At 64.4% G+C, this 19,618-nt stretch overlaps 2 protein-coding genes across 2 annotated transcripts; both read left to right on the top strand.

The window, feature by feature from the left end:
- Positions 1–36: 36 nt before the first annotated feature.
- LOC309594580 (uncharacterized protein) lies at positions 37–4,826 on the top strand. The gene is made up of 2 exons (XM_082320680.1): positions 37–163; positions 1,229–4,826. The coding sequence occupies exon 2, from the start codon at positions 1,262–1,264 to the stop codon at positions 2,108–2,110; it is 849 nt and encodes a 282-aa protein (XP_082176806.1). The 5' UTR covers positions 37–163; positions 1,229–1,261; the 3' UTR covers positions 2,111–4,826.
- A 2,479-nt stretch (positions 4,827–7,305) lies between these two features.
- On the top strand, positions 7,306–10,369 carry AIRE (autoimmune regulator; the record flags this gene model as incomplete). The annotated part of the gene is made up of 12 exons (XM_082319196.1): positions 7,306–7,446; positions 7,545–7,719; positions 7,821–7,973; positions 8,079–8,150; positions 8,259–8,376; positions 8,494–8,614; positions 8,777–8,854; positions 9,195–9,310; positions 9,383–9,592; positions 9,684–9,780; positions 10,054–10,122; positions 10,289–10,369. 12 exons carry the CDS (start codon positions 7,306–7,308, stop codon positions 10,367–10,369), a joined length of 1,431 nt encoding a protein of 476 aa, XP_082175322.1.
- Positions 10,370–19,618: the final 9,249 nt, after the last annotated feature.

Raw genomic sequence — 19,618 nt, 5'->3', positions numbered from 1 at the left:
CGGCGCGCGCCCTCCCGACGCGAGGGGCGGGGGCGGCCCTTCCGGGAGAGGGCGGGCGGGAGCCGCTGCGGCGCTGCCCCTCTCCAAGATGGCGGCGGCAACCTCGGCCTGGTCCCCCCGCTCCTTCCTGCGCAGGCTCCGCAGACCCCCCTCCAAGATGGCGGTGAGCCCCGGGGAGGGGAGGGGCCGGGCCGGGGGCAGGGCGCGTCAGGCGCCGCCGACCCCCGCCCGGGGCCCGCGGCCCACAGGAGGCCTCAGGCGGGGCGGGCGGGCGGGCGGCGCCCGGGGCCCTCCCGGCACCGCGCCGTGACTCAGCGCCGCGGGGGGCCCCGGGCCGCGGCGGGGCGGGGGGCGGCCCCGGCCCCGCTCCCCCGGTAGCGGACCCGCAGCCCCGGGGCGCCCCCGCCTCCGGGAGCCGCCGGCCGAGGGGGGGGCCGGGGCGGCGGGAGGCCCGCGGGGCCTGCCCGGGGCCCGCGGCGGGCCTTGTTGTCCTCGGCGGGCCCGGGCCTGGCGGCTCCTCCGGCCCCCCCGCGGCCGGGGCGGCGGCGGGCGGAGGGGCCGAGGAGAGCTGCGGCTGCGGTGCCGCTCGGGCCGGCGCCGCCTGCGCGGCCGGGAAAAGTGCCAGTCATGCTGCGGGGCAGGCCGGGCCCAGGCAGGGCCGCAGCGGGCTGCCATGAGTAATCCTCAGCCGAGGCCTCGGTGTCTGCGTCGGGGGGCAGGGAGGGGCGGAGGGCACCCGGAGGGCGAGCCGGTGTTTCGGGGCCGCTCCCGGGGAGGGAGCAAGGCGAGGGGAGCCGCCGGGGAAACGAGCTCCCCTGTTCCAGGCAGCCCCGTACCAGGGCGGGAGAAACCGTGCGGCACTGCGGCGCGGCCGGCGTCGAGGCGCGCCTGTCCTCGCGTGCCGGCCCGGAGTCCGGTGCCCTAGGCGGCCTTGGTTTGCTGTAATTTACAACACGAAGTCCAAAACCCAATTATAGCTAATGAACGTAAACAAACACCCCGTATTAGGCTTTAAGAACTGCATAGAGGAGCGAGATAGTCTCAACGTGCAGATGTTTAAATGGGCTGGGCTAACACAGCAGCCGTCCAACAGCAGCAGAGTACACCGTAAAATCCCACATCTTATTGGTCTGAGCACATTTTCTCATCTGTTTATTTTTGCTGCAGGAAAAAAAATAAAGGCTTAGTTTGACGTACTCCTTTTTTTTTTTTCCCCCGCATCTTTCAGATTATGTCATAACTACGAGATAAACGAGCAGTGATGGAATCACTGGATACCGAGGTGAGAGCACGGAAGACTCTGGGGACTGTTGAATATGTAGAGTCGTCGGGTTTCACCCAGGGAATACTGCCAACCAAGAAGGATGTGGTTCAGAACATGCTGTATTTATTGCAGCCCAAAAGAGCTGGCCAGGCCCAGCGGTCCAAAGAGGATGCGGCCCAGCTGCTCGCTGAGCACCTGCAAGAGCACTGGTTGGTTTGCAACTTGCACACCATCGCCACGCAAAATATAAAGAAACTTATCCTCAAAATGTACGAGGAGTTTACCAGATTGTATCAGACCAGAAAGCAAAGACAGAACCAGGCTTTTACTGAGCGAGCAGACAAATTCAATGAGAGTTCGGAGAAGCTCTTTGATGTATTTTGTACAGACACACAGACAAGAAATAAACTGGAGGAATACAGTGGAATAAAAATGACGAGCATCGAGTGGAAATTTCTTGAAGATCAAAGAAGCGAAAGAAAAATGTACTATGAAGATTTCACAGACAAGCAAGAATTGAAGATGATGGAAAGAAGACAAAAGATACAATGTCTGGAGCACTTCAGAAAACTCGCCAAGGAGGAGAAGGAAGGAAACAAAGCGAAGGAAATGAAATACAAAAGTGATGAGCAATCAGACGAAGGCACGAGTGTGGATGAATCCTACCCTGCAGAGGAGGAGAACGGCGGGGCCCCAGCCTTTTCGCTGCGGGGCAGAAGGAAGCGCCGGTGCACCACAGCTCCTGCGAGCGCCGCCATGCCCCTGGAGTGCCAGCATATACGGATGAGCATCAGGAGGGTTAGGCCTGGGTTCTACGAGACTGTGGAGAAGGTCAAAAACTGCTAGCGCATGCCGCGATCGGCAGGCAGAGCTGCTGGAGTACGAGGTGGCAATGCACACGTTAGGCAAGTTTGAAATCCCACCATCAATTGGAAGCGATTGTTGTAGATCCCCAAGCCAGAGCTCGGGAACATCCTGCCTCTGGGGAAGAGCACCGGGATGACGACAACAGCGGCAAGGACTAAAACACATGAATTTGGAAGGATAAGCAGTCAGCGGCTAATGATGCAAAGGCTCAAACATAGCAGATGATCTAAGGTTACGTAGCATATAAGCCTCTTCTTCCAAGGTCCTGTCTACATCAGGGGGTTTTTGGAAGTCTCTCACCATTTCTGAGCCAGTGGTGGCCTAACAGTACGAAACAGGACTCAAGTTTACTGCAGGGAAATAACTTGGACTTGTTGTTAATAGAGAATTTGTGTGCTGAAAAGCCCTAACTCCTGCTGGTTTCGGTGGAAGTGAAAGGCGCTGGGCCCCCTTCAGCAGAATTTGGCATTTCTGCAAGGAAGGAAGCTGGTTTTCAGCTTGTAGTACCCAGTCCCAGAGAGGCACCCTGTGGTTTTGTGAAGGGATTGCTCTCTTGCTTGAGGAGGGGGAGAGAGAGAGATCAGGAGACATTTCAGTGCTTTGGCTGTAAAAGCATTGTTGATTCTGAATATCTTACTCTAGATTCTATTTTAATGATGTTTCCTTGATCAGGATAAAGCTTCCCATAATTGGATGAGTTTTAACACAGAGTCCCTAATCTAGGATCTGAGGTGTGAATCCTAAATGAAGTGGTAATGTTTTATCTTCCAAAGGGGTAAGATAAGGGGAAGGATGCAAATTGTGTTATTTAGTTTTAAGATAGGAAGAATTTTATAAACTGTTACCCTGCCTTCTTAGGATATAGGGAAGAAAAAGCCTTCCCAGGTGCGGGTAGCTGTGGTATGTACAGCAAAAGGCACCTGAATCTGGGCTTGCTCTTCCGCCCGCCGAGGTCCACGCAGACCAGCAGGGATTCCACCCGGAGTTCGAACAAAGCGTAACCCTCTTGCCCACGTACGTCCTGAGCAGTGACGTGTCTGTGATTTTAGATACCTGCAGTACAAGGGTATCTGCCGTTTTTAGTTGGAGTTGCTTTACTGGTTTTTAAAGATGAGAGACTTGAACTTTCAGTGAAACCCAGTGCTGGAGGTCTGTCTGGTGAGATTCCCAAACCTTGCCAGACTACACTGAAAATTAAAAACCCCAAGTCTCTATTTGTCCACAGAGGTTCTCTGGTAGAAAGCGCAAACTTGCCTGGTTTTCAGATTTACCTTTCAGTGTGAATGTTGGTTTCCCCACTCCAGTATCTCAGCTTTTCCCCGTTTCTTTCCTCTCTGTCCTGCACATCATTTTACTGACAATAACTCGTGCTGTTTCATTCTTTGGCTTTTGCTCCCTTTAACAATAAATGCATGTATGAATAATTTTGACAGTTCCTTTACTTTTGCTGAATCAGTTCTTGGACTGCTTTGAAGTCCTATGCCAAAGGAGGAATGAAACACAAATTAGCTGCTGGCCCGACTGGGGCACAGCATAGCTAGTGAGCGCACGAGGCGGCCTTGCTGCTCAGGCAGGCTCCGGCGTACCTTCGCTCCATCCCTCCGCCTACGAACGGATCCGTCTGGCTCCGAGCGATGCATCGGCTTCTCAGCGACCTTGCTCGTTAGTAATTGCCGGGATCCTTATTCTGTGTCTCTGAGAAGTCCTTCATGGTAAGTTGCTCCAAAATATTTAGTGAACTCAGTGTATTCCGCATCACTCATAGTGTCGTTACAGGTTAAATAGCACGCATTCACGTTCTGCAACACCCTTCAGCCTCCGCCACTTGAGAGTTTGCAGCCCTCTCTCTCCTCCCCTCTCTGGCGTGCTTCACTGACTTCCCCATGCAAATTATGTCACATTTAAACTATTTGCCTTCCAGCCCTGAGGTGCTGGACTTGAGCCTCTCACTGGGCTTTTACACCAGCAGCTCTGTTTCAGCAGGGAATATAGCCAAGCTCGGACCTCGCCGAAATAGAATTTTTTTAATAACTGCTGTAAAATCCCCCTTTCTATTACAAATATAGCTGACAGTATAAATGCTCGTGTGTAAAGCAAATCCACCAGGGTTGACTCGAATATGGAACACAGCTGTATAGTGCTTTATGATTTTCAGGGATTCAGGGAATTTAAGGTTGTCGAATCTGACTTCCTGTATACCACAGGGAATTACATTTCATTCAGAAGCCCCACACTCAGCCTGCTAGTTTCAGTTTAACTGACGTGTCTTACAGAAAGTCAAGCTGAAGACGTCAGAAGTCTGCTGTCTTCCTCAGTTATACATTTAGTGGTTTGTCACCTTTGCTGTTTTAAAAAAGAAAAAAAAAAAAGAAGCAAAAAAAAAAAAAAAGTCCGACCATCTTCTAGGCTGTGATTCTTTTCATGACATCTTGTACAGGCTGAGCAGTGTTTATCGCATTTAAATCATATTTGTTTTTTTAACTGGGTTTGACTGTGGATAGAGCCAAAGCCTGGCTCTGTTTCTGCTGCAACAGGGGGGAAATTTCTCAATGATGTATTCTGATTACTCTTCTTTGGGACCATGGTGCCTTTTTAATCAGGACAGTAAATCTTGTCCCAGGATTCTGTACTTTTGTACGTTAACAGTTGTTGACTTTCCTGTTTTGGTGTGTCCCAAATAAATTAATATAACATACCTCTGGACTTTTGTTTCTTCTTTCTAAAGGGGGAGGAAAGAGGAAACTGAAGCTAAAATAAATCTTCTCTGCTCCAGCTCCCTCTCCCTCCCGGGTTCTTGCAGGAGCAACCATGAAGCGCCGTCGCTCAAATGCTTTTGAGGGACGCCGAGTTGGTGATTTAACTGGGCGTTTGTAGAGAAACCTCTTTAGCCGTCGCAGTCGGATTGAGCTCGCCTGCCTTGAACCTTTTGCTCCGATTTCTGCAAGGGGAGCAATAGAAAAGTGAGGGCATCCCGAAACCCCAGCGTGGCCAGGCTCCTCTGCGCCCTGGCCTTGCGCCCTTGCAGGGCCCGTGCTAGCCCCAGGGAGGGTTTTACACCCCTCTGCAAGCGAAGGCTGACTCTTCACAGCCCTTACAAGTCCCTTACAGCTGCCAAGGTCTGCTCTAAGCGAGGTCATACGCAAATGCCCATCTGATCTCCCAGGACGTTTGTGCCTCTTCGCGTGGCACCTGGCAGCTGCTGCTCTGCCCCTGGCGCAGCGTCTCAGAAAGGGGAAGGAACACAAAAAAACCAACCCGAAATGCAAATTATTGCACTACTGAGTGGGCTGGATGTGGAAAACAATCTGCCTGTGATTCAGAGCACAGAAACAGTCACAAAGTTGGAATTTAAAACAAGTCCGAGCCCAGCGCTGTGGGCGCACGGCTGGCTGCTGCGTTGGGCAGCACCTGCCCGCCAAGGAGCTCCCGTGGGCAGGCGCGGGGAGGGGACAGCCGCCGGCTGCCGCTGCAGCCAGGGCTGCAGCCTTGTCCTGCAGGTGCCGACAGCCTAACGCAGGGTGACGGTGACAAATTGCCTCTGCAGGTGGGACACTGAGGAAAACGGTTTTCCCAGGAAGGGTGGGGCAGACGTGTGAAACTGTGTCATGAGCGTGCTTGGGCTCAGCGCCTGTGGCTGGGCTGTGGGGGATCTCCAGGAGGGGAGATGAACCTCCTGTTTCGCCTGACACCCGTGGTTTGTCCCCTGGGCGGGTGCATCAGGCAGGCAGTGGTGAAGCCATGGCAGTGCCGGACACCAAAAGCCCAGCATGGAGCACAGCAACCCGGCACAACGTCTGCCAAACCCCCATCCCACGGCTCCTGGTGCCGCCACAGGAAAAGTCACCCCAAATCCTGAAAGGAGCTTCAGGGAGAGCATTGCTGTGGGTAAACACATTAATTTATTAACCAGAAATGCATGAGGGTATTTCCTGGTCTCCCGGAGGGTGTCGTCTTGTTATTCTTCCCCAGTCTCTGGACAGCAGCCGCCTCCTCCTGGCACTGCTTCGGAGCCAGCAGATCCCTCTCCAGTCTTTTAGGATTTACTGGTAACCATCCCTACCCATATCCCCTTGCTCCGTGCAATGGAGCATCCCCTCTTGCACCCCTTTCCCATCCCACTCAGGTTGGATTTTGCTGTATGGCGGGCATTGGGTGCTGCCCTGTGGCATGGGGACGGCTGTGCATGGCCACGGCACCCCTGGCTGAGCCTTCCAGGCAGCAGGGACGCGTCTCCAGAGGGAGAGAGGCTGGAAATTAATCCTGGGGAAATCCCAAATGTTTGGGAAGAGGGACGGGAGCTTTGGAGCTTTCTCTTTCCGGGACGCCTGGTACGAAGCAGCAGACCCCCAGACTTTTATATGCCAGATGCTCCCAAGGAGCCAGTTTCCCCCGGCTCCAAGTTTTTTACAGCTGCGTATTTCCAGTGAAATGACTTTATTGCCCCATTTCCTGGAGTGGGCGATGACAGAGCTGCAGGCAGCGCCCGCCCAGGTAATCCCCAGGCTCGCTGGTGGGGCTGCCGTCGCTCTGGCAGGCTGGAGGGCAGCAGCACCATGCTTCAAGCAGGCTGTTTGCTTGTTCAGCATCCATAATTGTACCCAAACGCATGTTTGTAGAGTTTCTTTGGTGTCAGTGCTTTCCTGCCAGCCCGCAGAAGGTGGTTTGCAGGCAGCCAGGGCAAATATTCCCATTTTCCCCTGGATGTTACTTCCCACATGCTCCCACAGCCAAGTTTCTGAATGAGAGAAGCAGGTGCTGCGGAAAGTCCAGAAATTTTGGGGCGACGCCTGGCTGACCGTGGGGACGAGAGAGGCGGGGGCCCCTGCGCCAGCACCCCGGCTGACCCCCGCTCCCCGGCCACCCCAGGGTGGTCACCGTGGGGCTGGGTGTCCCTCACCTGCAGAAGCGGCTAACGTCACGCCGGCTGTTGATGCCCTGGGCTGGGGAGCAGCCTGACCCCCAACCGGGGCTGGGGGCGCAGTGGTGCTGCGGGGGCAAGCCCAACCATGGCGCAGGGACAGCCGGCGGTGGGAGGGGTGCTCTCAAGTTACGCGGCCTCGTACAGAAATGAGTGGGGCCGCAGGATCCTGACGAGGTTCCCGCTGTTGGTGGCCGGGGCTTATTAAAGGGGAGCGTCAGGGCGGGCTGCTTGGTCCCGTCCGTGTCCCCACAGCATGGCAGGACCGGGGGGCGAGGGGGACCTGCGGCACCTACTGAAGCTGCACCGCACTGAGATTGCCATGGCTGTGGACGACGTCTTTCCACTGCTGCACAGCCTGGCTGACCACGACATTGTCCCCGAGCACGTCTTCAAGGTGAGGCTGTGGGGTGGGAGAGGATGTCCGTGCCGCAGGGACTGGGGCCAGCTGGCGGCACCGGGGTGTCTGCCAACGGGCCACGATGGCACCGACAGGAGACGCTGAGCCGGACGGAGCGGGAGGGCTCCCACCGCGCTTTCCACGCGCTACTCACCTGGCTGCTGGGCCGCGACGCTGCCGCCGTCCGCGACTTTTGGGCTGTCCTCTTCAAGGACTACAACCTGGAGCGGTACACCCGGCTCCGGCCCCTCCGCGGCGCCTTCCCCAGAGGTAGGAGGGGGACAGACAGCAGGGACTGGCACCCCTGGGGGCTGCCGGCGGGCAGGGGTCATGCCTGGGGCCGGCTGTGCCTGTCCCTGTCCCCTTTGCAGAGGTGGAGCTGGGGCGGCAGCGCCGCAGCAGGCGCCTCTCCCCCAGCCCCACAGCACCAGCCCTGCACAGACCCCAAGGCAAGAGGAAAGCCCCTGAGGAGCGGGACGGGGCCCGAGCAGTGCAACCCGCCCCACGGCACGCTGCCAGCCCCGGTAGGGAGATCCGGAGGGGGATGGAGATGGGGGAGGGCTGGGGGCACGGTCCCTGAGGTGCAGCGGGGTGCTGTGCCCCCAATGCCTACCCTCGCAACCCCGCAGGGCCCCTGGTGAAGGCGAGGCCCACGAAGAAGCCGGAGGGCACGGATGCCCCCCGCACCCCTCGTGCTGGTGGTGAGTGCTGAACCCCCCTGGGGCGGTGTCTGCCTGTGTGCCCTATTTGCTTGCAGTCGAGGGCATTGGGGGGTTGCCCACCCTGCTAAGCGACCCCCCTGCCTGTAGCCCTCCAGGCGGTGGCTGCCTCAGTGCAGAGAGCAGTGGCCGTGGCGGGCAGCGAGGTGCCCATCACCCGTGGGGCCGTCGAGGGCCTCCTCATCAAACACGTGCTGGAGCCAGGTAGGTGCAGCCCAGCCGACCTCCTGCCCAGTTTAGCCCCCAAATTCAGGAGCCCCCCCAGGCAGTGGGGTGGCAGGGAGGGGGCCCTGCGGGAGCTGCTCTTGGCCTCTCTTACAGGCAGCTCCAAGATGGGCAGCAAAGCCAGGGATGAGCCGTACACCTCAGCCGCCTGTGAGGAGCCAGGGGCCAGGAGCAGAAGCCGCAGCCTGAAGCCGCCCACCCGGCCCAAGGCATCCCAAAGTGTACGGACCTCCCCCACCACCCGCTTTCACCCCTCCCTTTGCAGCTGCCTGAGGCTGCGGCAAGGGGTTGTCCCTGCCTGGCAGCACGGCCAAGCCTGGGGGCATCCCCCCACACCAGGCTGTCTCAGCAGCTCCCCAAAACCTCTGCTGTCCCGACCGCAGGGTGGGGAGCCCCGACTGCACCCCCAGGGCCGGCTGCCAGCACCTGCCATGCACAGCCAGGACCTCGCGCCCCACCAGGTGAGTCCCGGCATGTCAGCACCCTGAGAGTCACCTGGCGAGCTTGGGGCCGTCGGGGTGCCCCTGGCATGTTCCTTTGGCCTGGCTGAACACAGGCAACCTGGAACTCGGCTGGTGGGGGCCACTGGGCTACAAGCCCCCAGAACAGGCGGTCCCCATGCTGAAAAGGGTTGGTGTGTCTGGTACAGGGTGGGTGATGTGGGGGTAGAGGACGAGGGGGAGGTGGGCGAAGGGGTCCTCTGCCAGCATGAGCCCTGCCACAGCCGCAGGTGCAGGTTGTCCGCCGGTGCCACTGGGGGTGGTGGTGGCGGCGAACCCCCTGCTCACTCCCCCGGGGCAGGAGAACGAGGACGAGTGTGCGGCGTGCGGTGACGGTGGTGAGCTCATCTGCTGCGATGGCTGCCCCAGGGCCTTCCACCTTGCGTGCCTGGTGCCCCCGCTGCCCCGCGTCCCCAGGTGAGCCCCAGGGTGCCATGGGGACACCAGTGTCCCCCGGCTGTCCCTCAGCAACCTCCTCTGGCTGTGCAGTGGGACATGGCGGTGTGGATCCTGTGTGGCAAGCACAGCCGAGCCAGACCGGCTGCAGGAGATGGATGCTGCTGAAGAGCAACCCCCTGAGATCCCAGGGGACGAGGCATGCAGCACCCGGCGGGGTGGAGGTGACGGGAGCATCTGCGGCCGCTGCTTCACCCGGATCCCCACATCCCGACACTGCCCCACACCCGGCGGGGACTCTGGGTGAGCCCCCCACCATCCTCCACACACTGGCCACAATCCTGCCCCAGAGGGGGGCTGCCCTGATGGTCTCTGTCACCCCTGTCGGTTGTAGGGGGCTGCTGCTCTGCACGTCCTGTGTGGGCACCCTGGACGCAGGCAGCCTGGAGAGCACCGCAGCGCCTGGCGACCACCCACTACAGGCAGCGAAGGTCGGTACAACCAGCGCCCAACCACGGCGGAGGGAAACCGACCGGGTGAGGTGGCAATGCTGGGTACGAAGGGCATGACGAGGCTGAGGAGCCATTGCTTGGGCTGGGTGAGGGACAGGCCGACTGTAGCTGGAGGTGAGGTAGTGTAGCTGTGTCAGACAGGACATGAGCTCAGGCTGCCCTAGGTGAGGGCTTGAACCCGATCCAGCCCTGACCTAGAGGGGTGTGGGCAAAGGGCAGGCAGGGAAGCTGGAAAGATGTCTCCTCCCACAGGCAGAGGATGTCCCCTCCAGCGGTGACCCGATGATGAGCAGGGATGAGCTTGACGCACTCCTGGGCGAGGTAGAGCATGCGGGGGAAACCAACAAGCAGAGAACATCCACAGGGGACAACATCTCTGATGTGACCCACAGGGTGACGTGGGGCTGTGTGCCAGGCAGGGAGAGCCGGGACAGCCCCGGGGGGCAGGCAGCAGGATGGAGAGTGACCCGCCGGGGCTGTCCCACAGGGCACCTGGGACGGGATCCTGCAGTGGGCCTTCCAGAGCATGGCGCGGCCCCTCGCAGACACCCACGGGCTCTTTGCCTAGACCGTGCTGCCGTGGCGATACCCCCACAGTGCAGCTGAAGGAGGAACAGCCTATGGCGGGCGTGCGACACAGGACATACACAGGCATCACGGCACCACGAAAAAAGGCGACATAATAAAAAAGAGCAACAGCCTGCAGGTAGCCAAACAACAGAGACACCTACAACACATGAGTTAATTACAAAGAAATTTGAAAAAGTGTGCGCACAGAATAAAAAAGGACAAATACAAAAAAAGGAAAAAAAATGGAAAACTATTTAACACTAACATAAAAAATTTAAACCATAGGAAAACAATCAGTTTACAACAGCTACAAAATTAACACACAGCAACATAAACAAAGAACCTACCCAACACCAGCAGGCATAGCACCAAAAAGCGGGCCGCCCCTGCGCCCCCCCAGGCCCCGGCAAAAGCCTACAGCACCCGGTATTCCCAGGCGGTCTCCCATCCAAGTACTAACCGGGCCCGACCCTGCTTAAGCTTCCGAGATCAGACGAGATCGGGCGTTCTCAGGGTGGTATGGCCGTAGGCACCCCCTCTCCCGCCAACGGCCCTCTCGCGCAGCCCCCGTCCCGCTGGCCCCCAACGACCCACGGCCTGACGCGCCTCCACGCAACAACCCACGCCCGACCTGACCCTCCCCACCGACCCGCACCGACGCCCGCGCCTACCCTCCGCAAACGACGGACCCCCTGCCCCAGCAACAGCCCTCTCGCCTAACCCCCACCACGCTCCTACGCCGCGCCACGGCCCCACCGCAACAAGTGGCCGCGCCACGCCCAACCCTCACGCCCCTCCGGCCACCACCCCCCCACCCCCCCCCCCCGCAACAACGGCACCTACCCCCACCCCCCGACACACAGGCACCGACACCTGCCCCTCCGCAACACCCCAGCGACAAAACGGGGGCCGCCCCTGCGCCCCCCCAGGCCCCGGCAAAAGCCTACAGCACCCGGTATTCCCAGGCGGTCTCCCATCCAAGTACTAACCGGGCCCGACCCTGCTTAAGCTTCCGAGATCAGACGAGATCGGGCGTTCTCAGGGTGGTATGGCCGTAGGCACCCCCTCTCCCGCCAACGGCCCTCTCGCGCAGCCCCCGTCCCGCTGGCCCCCAACGACCCACGGCCTGACGCGCCTCCACGCAACAACCCACGCCCGACCTGACCCTCCCCACCGACCCGCACCGACGCCCGCGCCTACCCTCCGCAAACGACGGACCCCCTGCCCCAGCAACAGCCCTCTCGCCTAACCCCCACCACGCTCCTACGCCGCGCCACGGCCCCACCGCAACAAGTGGCCGCGCCACGCCCAACCCTCACGCCCCTCCGGCCACCACCCCCCCACCCCCCCCCCCCCGCAACAACGGCACCTACCCCCACCCCCCGACACACAGGCACCGACACCTGCCCCTCCGCAACACCCCAGCGACAAAACGGGGGCCGCCCCTGCGCCCCCCCAGGCCCCGGCAAAAGCCTACAGCACCCGGTATTCCCAGGCGGTCTCCCATCCAAGTACTAACCGGGCCCGACCCTGCTTAGCTTCCGAGATCAGACGAGATCGGGCGTTCTCAGGGTGGTATGGCCGTAGGCACCCCCTCTCCCGCCAACGGCCCTCTCGTGCAGCCCCCGTCCCGCTGGCCCCCAACGACCCACGGCCTGACGCGCCTCCACGCAACAACCCACGCCCGACCTGACCCTCCCCACCGACCCGCACCGACGCCCGCGCCTACCCTCCGCAAACGACGGACCCCCTGCCCCAGCAACAGCCCTCTCGCCTAACCCCCACCACGCTCCTACGCCGCGCCACGGCCCCACCGCAACAAGTGGCCGCGCCACGCCCAACCCTCACGCCCCTCCGGCCACCACCCCCCCCGCCCCCCGCAACAACGGCACCTACCCCCACCCCCCGACACACAGGCACCGACACCTGCCCCTCCGCAACACCCCAGCGACAAAACGGGGGCCGCCCCTGCGCCCCCCCAGGCCCCGGCAAAAGCCTACAGCACCCGGTATTCCCAGGCGGTCTCCCATCCAAGTACTAACCGGGCCCGACCCTGCTTAAGCTTCCGAGATCAGACGAGATCGGGCGTTCTCAGGGTGGTATGGCCGTAGGCACCCCCTCTCCCGCCAACGGCCCTCTCGCGCAGCCCCCGTCCCGCTGGCCCCCAACGACCCACGGCCTGACGCGCCTCCACGCAACAACCCACGCCCGACCTGACCCTCCCCACCGACCCGCACCGACGCCCGCGCCTACCCTCCGCAAACGACGGACCCCCTGCCCCAGCAACAGCCCTCTCGCCTAACCCCCACCACGCTCCTACGCCGCGCCACGGCCCCACCGCAACAAGTGGCCGCGCCACGCCCAACCCTCACGCCCCTCCGGCCACCACCCCCCCCGCCCCCCGCAACAACGGCACCTACCCCCACCCCCCGACACACAGGCACCGACACCTGCCCCTCCGCAACACCCCAGCGACAAAACGGGGGCCGCCCCTGCGCCCCCCCAGGCCCCGGCAAAAGCCTACAGCACCCGGTATTCCCAGGCGGTCTCCCATCCAAGTACTAACCGGGCCCGACCCTGCTTAGCTTCCGAGATCAGACGAGATCGGGCGTTCTCAGGGTGGTATGGCCGTAGGCACCCCCTCTCCCGCCAACGGCCCTCTCGCGCAGCCCCCGTCCCGCTGGCCCCCAACGACCCACGGCCTGACGCGCCTCCACGCAACAACCCACGCCCGACCTGACCCTCCCCACCGACCCGCACCGACGCCCGCGCCTACCCTCCGCAAACGACGGACCCCCTGCCCCAGCAACAGCCCTCTCGCCTAACCCCCACCACGCTCCTACGCCGCGCCACGGCCCCACCGCAACAAGTGGCCGCGCCACGCCCAACCCTCACGCCCCTCCGGCCACCACCCCCCCCGCCCCCCGCAACAACGGCACCTACCCCCACCCCCCGACACACAGGAACCGACACCTGCCCCTCCGCAACACCCCAGCGACAAAACGGGGGCCGCCCCTGCGCCCCCCCAGGCCCCGGCAAAAGCCTACAGCACCCGGTATTCCCAGGCGGTCTCCCATCCAAGTACTAACCGGGCCCGACCCTGCTTAAGCTTCCGAGATCAGACGAGATCGGGCGTTCTCAGGGTGGTATGGCCGTAGGCACCCCCTCTCCCGCCAACGGCCCTCTCGCGCAGCCCCCGTCCCGCTGGCCCCCAACGACCCACGGCCTGACGCGCCTCCACGCAACAACCCACGCCCGACCTGACCCTCCCCACCGACCCGCACCGACGCCCGCGCCTACCCTCCGCAAACGACGGACCCCCTGCCCCAGCAACAGCCCTCTCGCCTAACCCCCACCACGCTCCTACGCCGCGCCACGGCCCCACCGCAACAAGTGGCCGCGCCACGCCCAACCCTCACGCCCCTCCGGCCACCACCCCCCCCGCCCCCCGCAACAACGGCACCTACCCCCACCCCCCGACACACAGGCACCGACACCTGCCCCTCCGCAACACCCCAGCGACAAAACGGGGGCCGCCCCTGCGCCCCCCCAGGCCCCGGCAAAAGCCTACAGCACCCGGTATTCCCAGGCGGTCTCCCATCCAAGTACTAACCGGGCCCGACCCTGCTTAGCTTCCGAGATCAGACGAGATCGGGCGTTCTCAGGGTGGTATGGCCGTAGGCACCCCCTCTCCCGCCAACGGCCCTCTCGCGCAGCCCCCGTCCCGCTGGCCCCCAACGACCCACGGCCTGACGCGCCTCCACGCAACAACCCACGCCCGACCTGACCCTCCCCACCGACCCGCACCGACGCCCGCGCCTACCCTCCGCAAACGACGGACCCCCTGCCCCAGCAACAGCCCTCTCGCCTAACCCCCACCACGCTCCTACGCCGCGCCACGGCCCCACCGCAACAAGTGGCCGCGCCACGCCCAACCCTCACGCCCCTCCGGCCACCACCCCCCCCCGCCCCCCGCAACAACGGCACCTACCCCCACCCCCCGACACACAGGCACCGACACCTGCCCCTCCGCAACACCCCAGCGACAAAACGGGGGCCGCCCCTGCGCCCCCCCAGGCCCCGGCAAAAGCCTACAGCACCCGGTATTCCCAGGCGGTCTCCCATCCAAGTACTAACCGGGCCCGACCCTGCTTAAGCTTCCGAGATCAGACGAGATCGGGCGTTCTCAGGGTGGTATGGCCGTAGGCACCCCCTCTCCCGCCAACGGCCCTCTCGCGCAGCCCCCGTCCCGCTGGCCCCCAACGACCCACGGCCTGACGCGCCTCCACGCAACAACCCACGCCCGACCTGACCCTCCCCACCGACCCGCACCGACGCCCGCGCCTACCCTCCGCAAACGACGGACCCCCTGCCCCAGCAACAGCCCTCTCGCCTAACCCCCACCACGCTCCTACGCCGCGCCACGGCCCCACCGCAACAAGTGGCCGCGCCACGCCCAACCCTCACGCCCCTCCGGCCACCACCCCCCCACCCCCCCCCCCGCAACAACGGCACCTACCCCCACCCCCCGACACACAGGCACCGACACCTGCCCCTCCGCAACACCCCAGCGACAAAACGGGGGCCGCCCCTGCGCCCCCCCAGGCCCCGGCAAAAGCCTACAGCACCCGGTATTCCCAGGCGGTCTCCCATCCAAGTACTAACCGGGCCCGACCCTGCTTAGCTTCCGAGATCAGACGAGATCGGGCGTTCTCAGGGTGGTATGGCCGTAGGCACCCCCTCTCCCGCCAACGGCCCTCTCGCGCAGCCCCCGTCCCGCTGGCCCCCAACGACCCACGGCCTGACGCGCCTCCACGCAACAACCCACGCCCGACCTGACCCTCCCCACCGACCCGCACCGACGCCCGCGCCTACCCTCCGCAAACGACGGACCCCCTGCCCCAGCAACAGCCCTCTCGCCTAACCCCCACCACGCTCCTACGCCGCGCCACGGCCCCACCGCAACAAGTGGCCGCGCCACGCCCAACCCTCACGCCCCTCCGGCCACCACCCCCCCCCGCCCCCCGCAACAACGGCACCTACCCCCACCCCCCGACACACAGGCACCGACACCTGCCCCTCCGCAACACCCCAGCGACAAAACGGGGGCCGCCCCTGCGCCCCCCCAGGCCCCGGCAAAAGCCTACAGCACCCGGTATTCCCAGGCGGTCTCCCATCCAAGTACTAACCGGGCCCGACCCTGCTTAAGCTTCCGAGATCAGATGAGATCGGGCGTTCTCAGGGTGGTATGGCCGTAGGCACCCCCTCTCCCGCCAACGGCCCTCTCGCGCAGCCCCCGTCCCGCTGGCCCCCAACGACCCACGGCCTGACGCGCCTCCACGCAACAACCCACGCCCGACCTGACCCTCCCCACCGACCCGCACCGACGCCCGCGCCTACCCTCCGCAAACGACGGACCCCCTGCCCCAGCAACAGCCCTCTCGCCTAACCCCCACCACGCTCCTACGCCGCGCCACGGCCCCACCGCAACAAGTGGCCGCGCCACGCCCAACCCTCACGCCCCTCCGGCCACCACCCCCCCACCCCCCCCCCCGCAACAACGGCACCTACCCCCACCCCCCGACACACAGGCACCGACACCTGCCCCTCCGCAACACCCCAGCGACAAAACGGGGGCCGCCCCTGCGCCCCCCCAGGCCCCGGCAAAAGCCTACAGCACCCGGTATTCCCAGGCGGTCTCCCATCCAAGTACTAACCGGGCCCGACCCTGCTTAGCTTCCGAGATCAGACGAGATCGGGCGTTCTCAGGGTGGTATGGCCGTAGGCACCCCCTCTCCCGCCAACGGCCCTCTCGCGCAGCCCCCGTCCCGCTGGCCCCCAACGACCCACGGCCTGACGCGCCTCCACGCAACAACCCACGCCCGACCTGACCCTCCCCACCGACCCGCACCGACGCCCGCGCCTACCCTCCGCAAACGACGGACCCCCTGCCCCAGCAACAGCCCTCTCGCCTAACCCCCACCACGCTCCTACGCCGCGCCACGGCCCCACCGCAACAAGTGGCCGCGCCACGCCCAACCCTCACGCCCCTCCGGCCACCACCCCCCCCGCCCCCCGCAACAACGGCACCTACCCCCACCCCCCGACACACAGGCACCGACACCTGCCCCTCCGCAACACCCCAGCGACAAAACGGGGGCCGCCCCTGCGCCCCCCCAGGCCCCGGCAAAAGCCTACAGCACCCGGTATTCCCAGGCGGTCTCCCATCCAAGTACTAACCGGGCCCGACCCTGCTTAGCTTCCGAGATCAGACGAGATCGGGCGTTCTCAGGGTGGTATGGCCGTAGGCACCCCCTCTCCCGCCAACGGCCCTCTCGCGCAGCCCCCGTCCCGCTGGCCCCCAACGACCCACGGCCTGACGCGCCTCCACGCAACAACCCACGCCCGACCTGACCCTCCCCACCGACCCGCACCGACGCCCGCCGCCTACCCTCCGCAAACGACGGACCCCCTGCCCCCAGCAACAGCCCTCTCGCCTAACCCCCACCACGCTCCTACGCCGCGCCACGGCCCCACCGCAACAAGTGGCCGCGCCACGCCCAACCCTCACGCCCCTCCGGCCACCACCCCCCCCCGCCCCCGCAACAACGGCACCTACCCCCACCCCCCCGACACACAGGCACCGACACCTGCCCCTCCGCAACACCCCAGCGACAAAACGGGGGCCGCCCCTGCGCCCCCCCAGGCCCCGGCAAAAGCCTACAGCACCCGGTATTCCCAGGCGGTCTCCCATCCAAGTACTAACCGGGCCCGACCCTGCTTAAGCTTCCGAGATCAGACGAGATCGGGCGTTCTCAGGGTGGTATGGCCGTAGGCACCCCCTCTCCCGCCAACGGCCCTCTCGCGCAGCCCCCGTCCCGCTGGCCCCCAACGACCCACGGCCTGACGCGCCTCCACGCAACAACCCACGCCCGACCTGACCCCTCCCCACCGACCCGCACCGACGCCCGCGCCTACCCTCCGCAAACGACGGACCCCCTGCCCCAGCAACAGCCCTCTCGCCTAACCCCCACCACGCTCCTACGCCGCGCCACGGCCCCCACCGCAACAAGTGGCCGCGCCACGCCCAACCCTCACGCCCCTCCGGCCACCACCCCCCCCGCCCCCCTGCAACAACGGCACCTACCCCCACCCCCCGACACACAGGCACCGACACCTGCCCCTCCGCAACACCCCCAGCGACAAAACGGGGCCGCCCCTGCGCCCCCCCAGGCCCCGGCAAAAGCCTACAGCACCCGGTATTCCCAGGCGGTCTCCCATCCAAGTACTAACCGGGCCCGACCCTGCTTAAGCTTCCGAGATCAGACGAGATCGGGCGTTCTCAGGGTGGTATGGCCGTAGGCACCCCCCTCTCCCGCCAACGGCCCTCTCGCGCAGCCCCCGTCCCGCTGGCCCCCAACGACCCACGGCCTGACGCGCCCTCCACGCAACAACCCACGCCCGACCTGACCCTCCCCACCGACCCGCACCGACGCCCGCGCCTACCCTCCGCAAACGACGGACCCCCCTGCCCCAGCAACAGCCCTCTCGCCTAACCCCCACCACGCTCCTACGCCGCGCCACGGCCCCACCGCAACAAGTGGCCGCGCCACGCCCAACCCTCACGCCCCTCCGGCCACCACCCCCCCCGCCCCCCGCAACAACGGCACCTACCCCCACCCCCCCGACACACAGGCACCGACACCTGCCCCTCCGCAACACCCCAGCGACAAAACGGGGGCCGCCCCTGCGCCCCCCCAGGCCCCGGCAAAAGCCTACAGCACCCGGTATTCCCAGGCGGTCTCCCATCCAAGTACTAACCGGGCCCGACCCTGCTTAGCTTCCGAGATCAGACGAGATCGGGCGTTCTCAGGGTGGTATGGCCGTAGGCACCCCCTCTCCCGCCAACGGCCCTCTCGCGCAGCCCCCGTCCCGCTGGCCCCCAACGACCCACGGCCTGACGCGCCTCCACGCAACAACCCACGCCCGACCTGACCCTCCCCACCGACCCGCACCGACGCCCGCGCCTACCCTCCGCAAACGACGGACCCCCTGCCCCAGCAACAGCCCTCTCGCCTAACCCCCACCACGCTCCTACGCCGCGCCACGGCCCCACCGCAACAAGTGGCCGCGCCACGCCCAACCCTCACGCCCCTCCGGCCACCACCCCCCCCCGCCCCCCGCAACAACGGCACCTACCCCCACCCCCCGACACACAGGCACCGACACCTGCCCCTCCGCAACACCCCAGCGACAAAACGGGGGCCGCCCCTGCGCCCCCCCAGGCCCCGGCAAAAGCCTACAGCACCCGGTATTCCCAGGCGGTCTCCCATCCAAGTACTAACCGGGCCCGACCCTGCTTAAGCTTCCGAGATCAGACGAGATCGGGCGTTCTCAGGGTGGTATGGCCGTAGGCACCCCCTCTCCCGCCAACGGCCCTCTCGCGCAGCCCCCGTCCCGCTGGCCCCCAACGACCCACGGCCTGACGCGCCTCCACGCAACAACCCACGCCCGACCTGACCCTCCCCACCGACCCGCACCGACGCCCGCGCCTACCCTCCGCAAACGACGGACCCCCTGCCCCAGCAACAGCCCTCTCGCCTAACCCCCACCACGCTCCTACGCCGCGCCACGGCCCCACCGCAACAAGTGGCCGCGCCACGCCCAACCCTCACGCCCCTCCGGCCACCACCCCCCCCGCCCCCCGCAACAACGGCACCTACCCCCACCCCCCGACACACAGGCACCGACACCTGCCCCTCCGCAACACCCCAGCGACAAAACGGGGGCCGCCCCTGCGCCCCCCCAGGCCCCGGCAAAAGCCTACAGCACCCGGTATTCCCAGGCGGTCTCCCATCCAAGTACTAACCGGGCCCGACCCTGCTTAGCTTCCGAGATCAGATGAGATCGGGCGTTCTCAGGGTGGTATGGCCGTAGGCACCCCCTCTCCCGCCAACGGCCCTCTCGCGCAGCCCCCGTCCCGCTGGCCCCCAACGACCCACGGCCTGACGCGCCTCCACGCAACAACCCACGCCCGACCTGACCCTCCCCACCGACCCGCACCGACGCCCGCGCCTACCCTCCGCAAACGACGGACCCCCTGCCCCAGCAACAGCCCTCTCGCCTAACCCCCACCACGCTCCTACGCCGCGCCACGGCCCCACCGCAACAAGTGGCCGCGCCACGCCCAACCCTCACGCCCCTCCGGCCACCACCCCCCCCGCCCCCCGCAACAACGGCACCTACC

Source organism: Platalea leucorodia, assembly GCF_965183815.1.
Source record: "Platalea leucorodia genome assembly, chromosome: 8".
Classification (NCBI taxonomy): Eukaryota; Metazoa; Chordata; class Aves; order Pelecaniformes; family Threskiornithidae; genus Platalea; species Platalea leucorodia.
The sequence above is the reverse complement of the archived record's forward strand: the minus strand, read 5'-3'. Positions and strand labels throughout refer to the sequence as shown.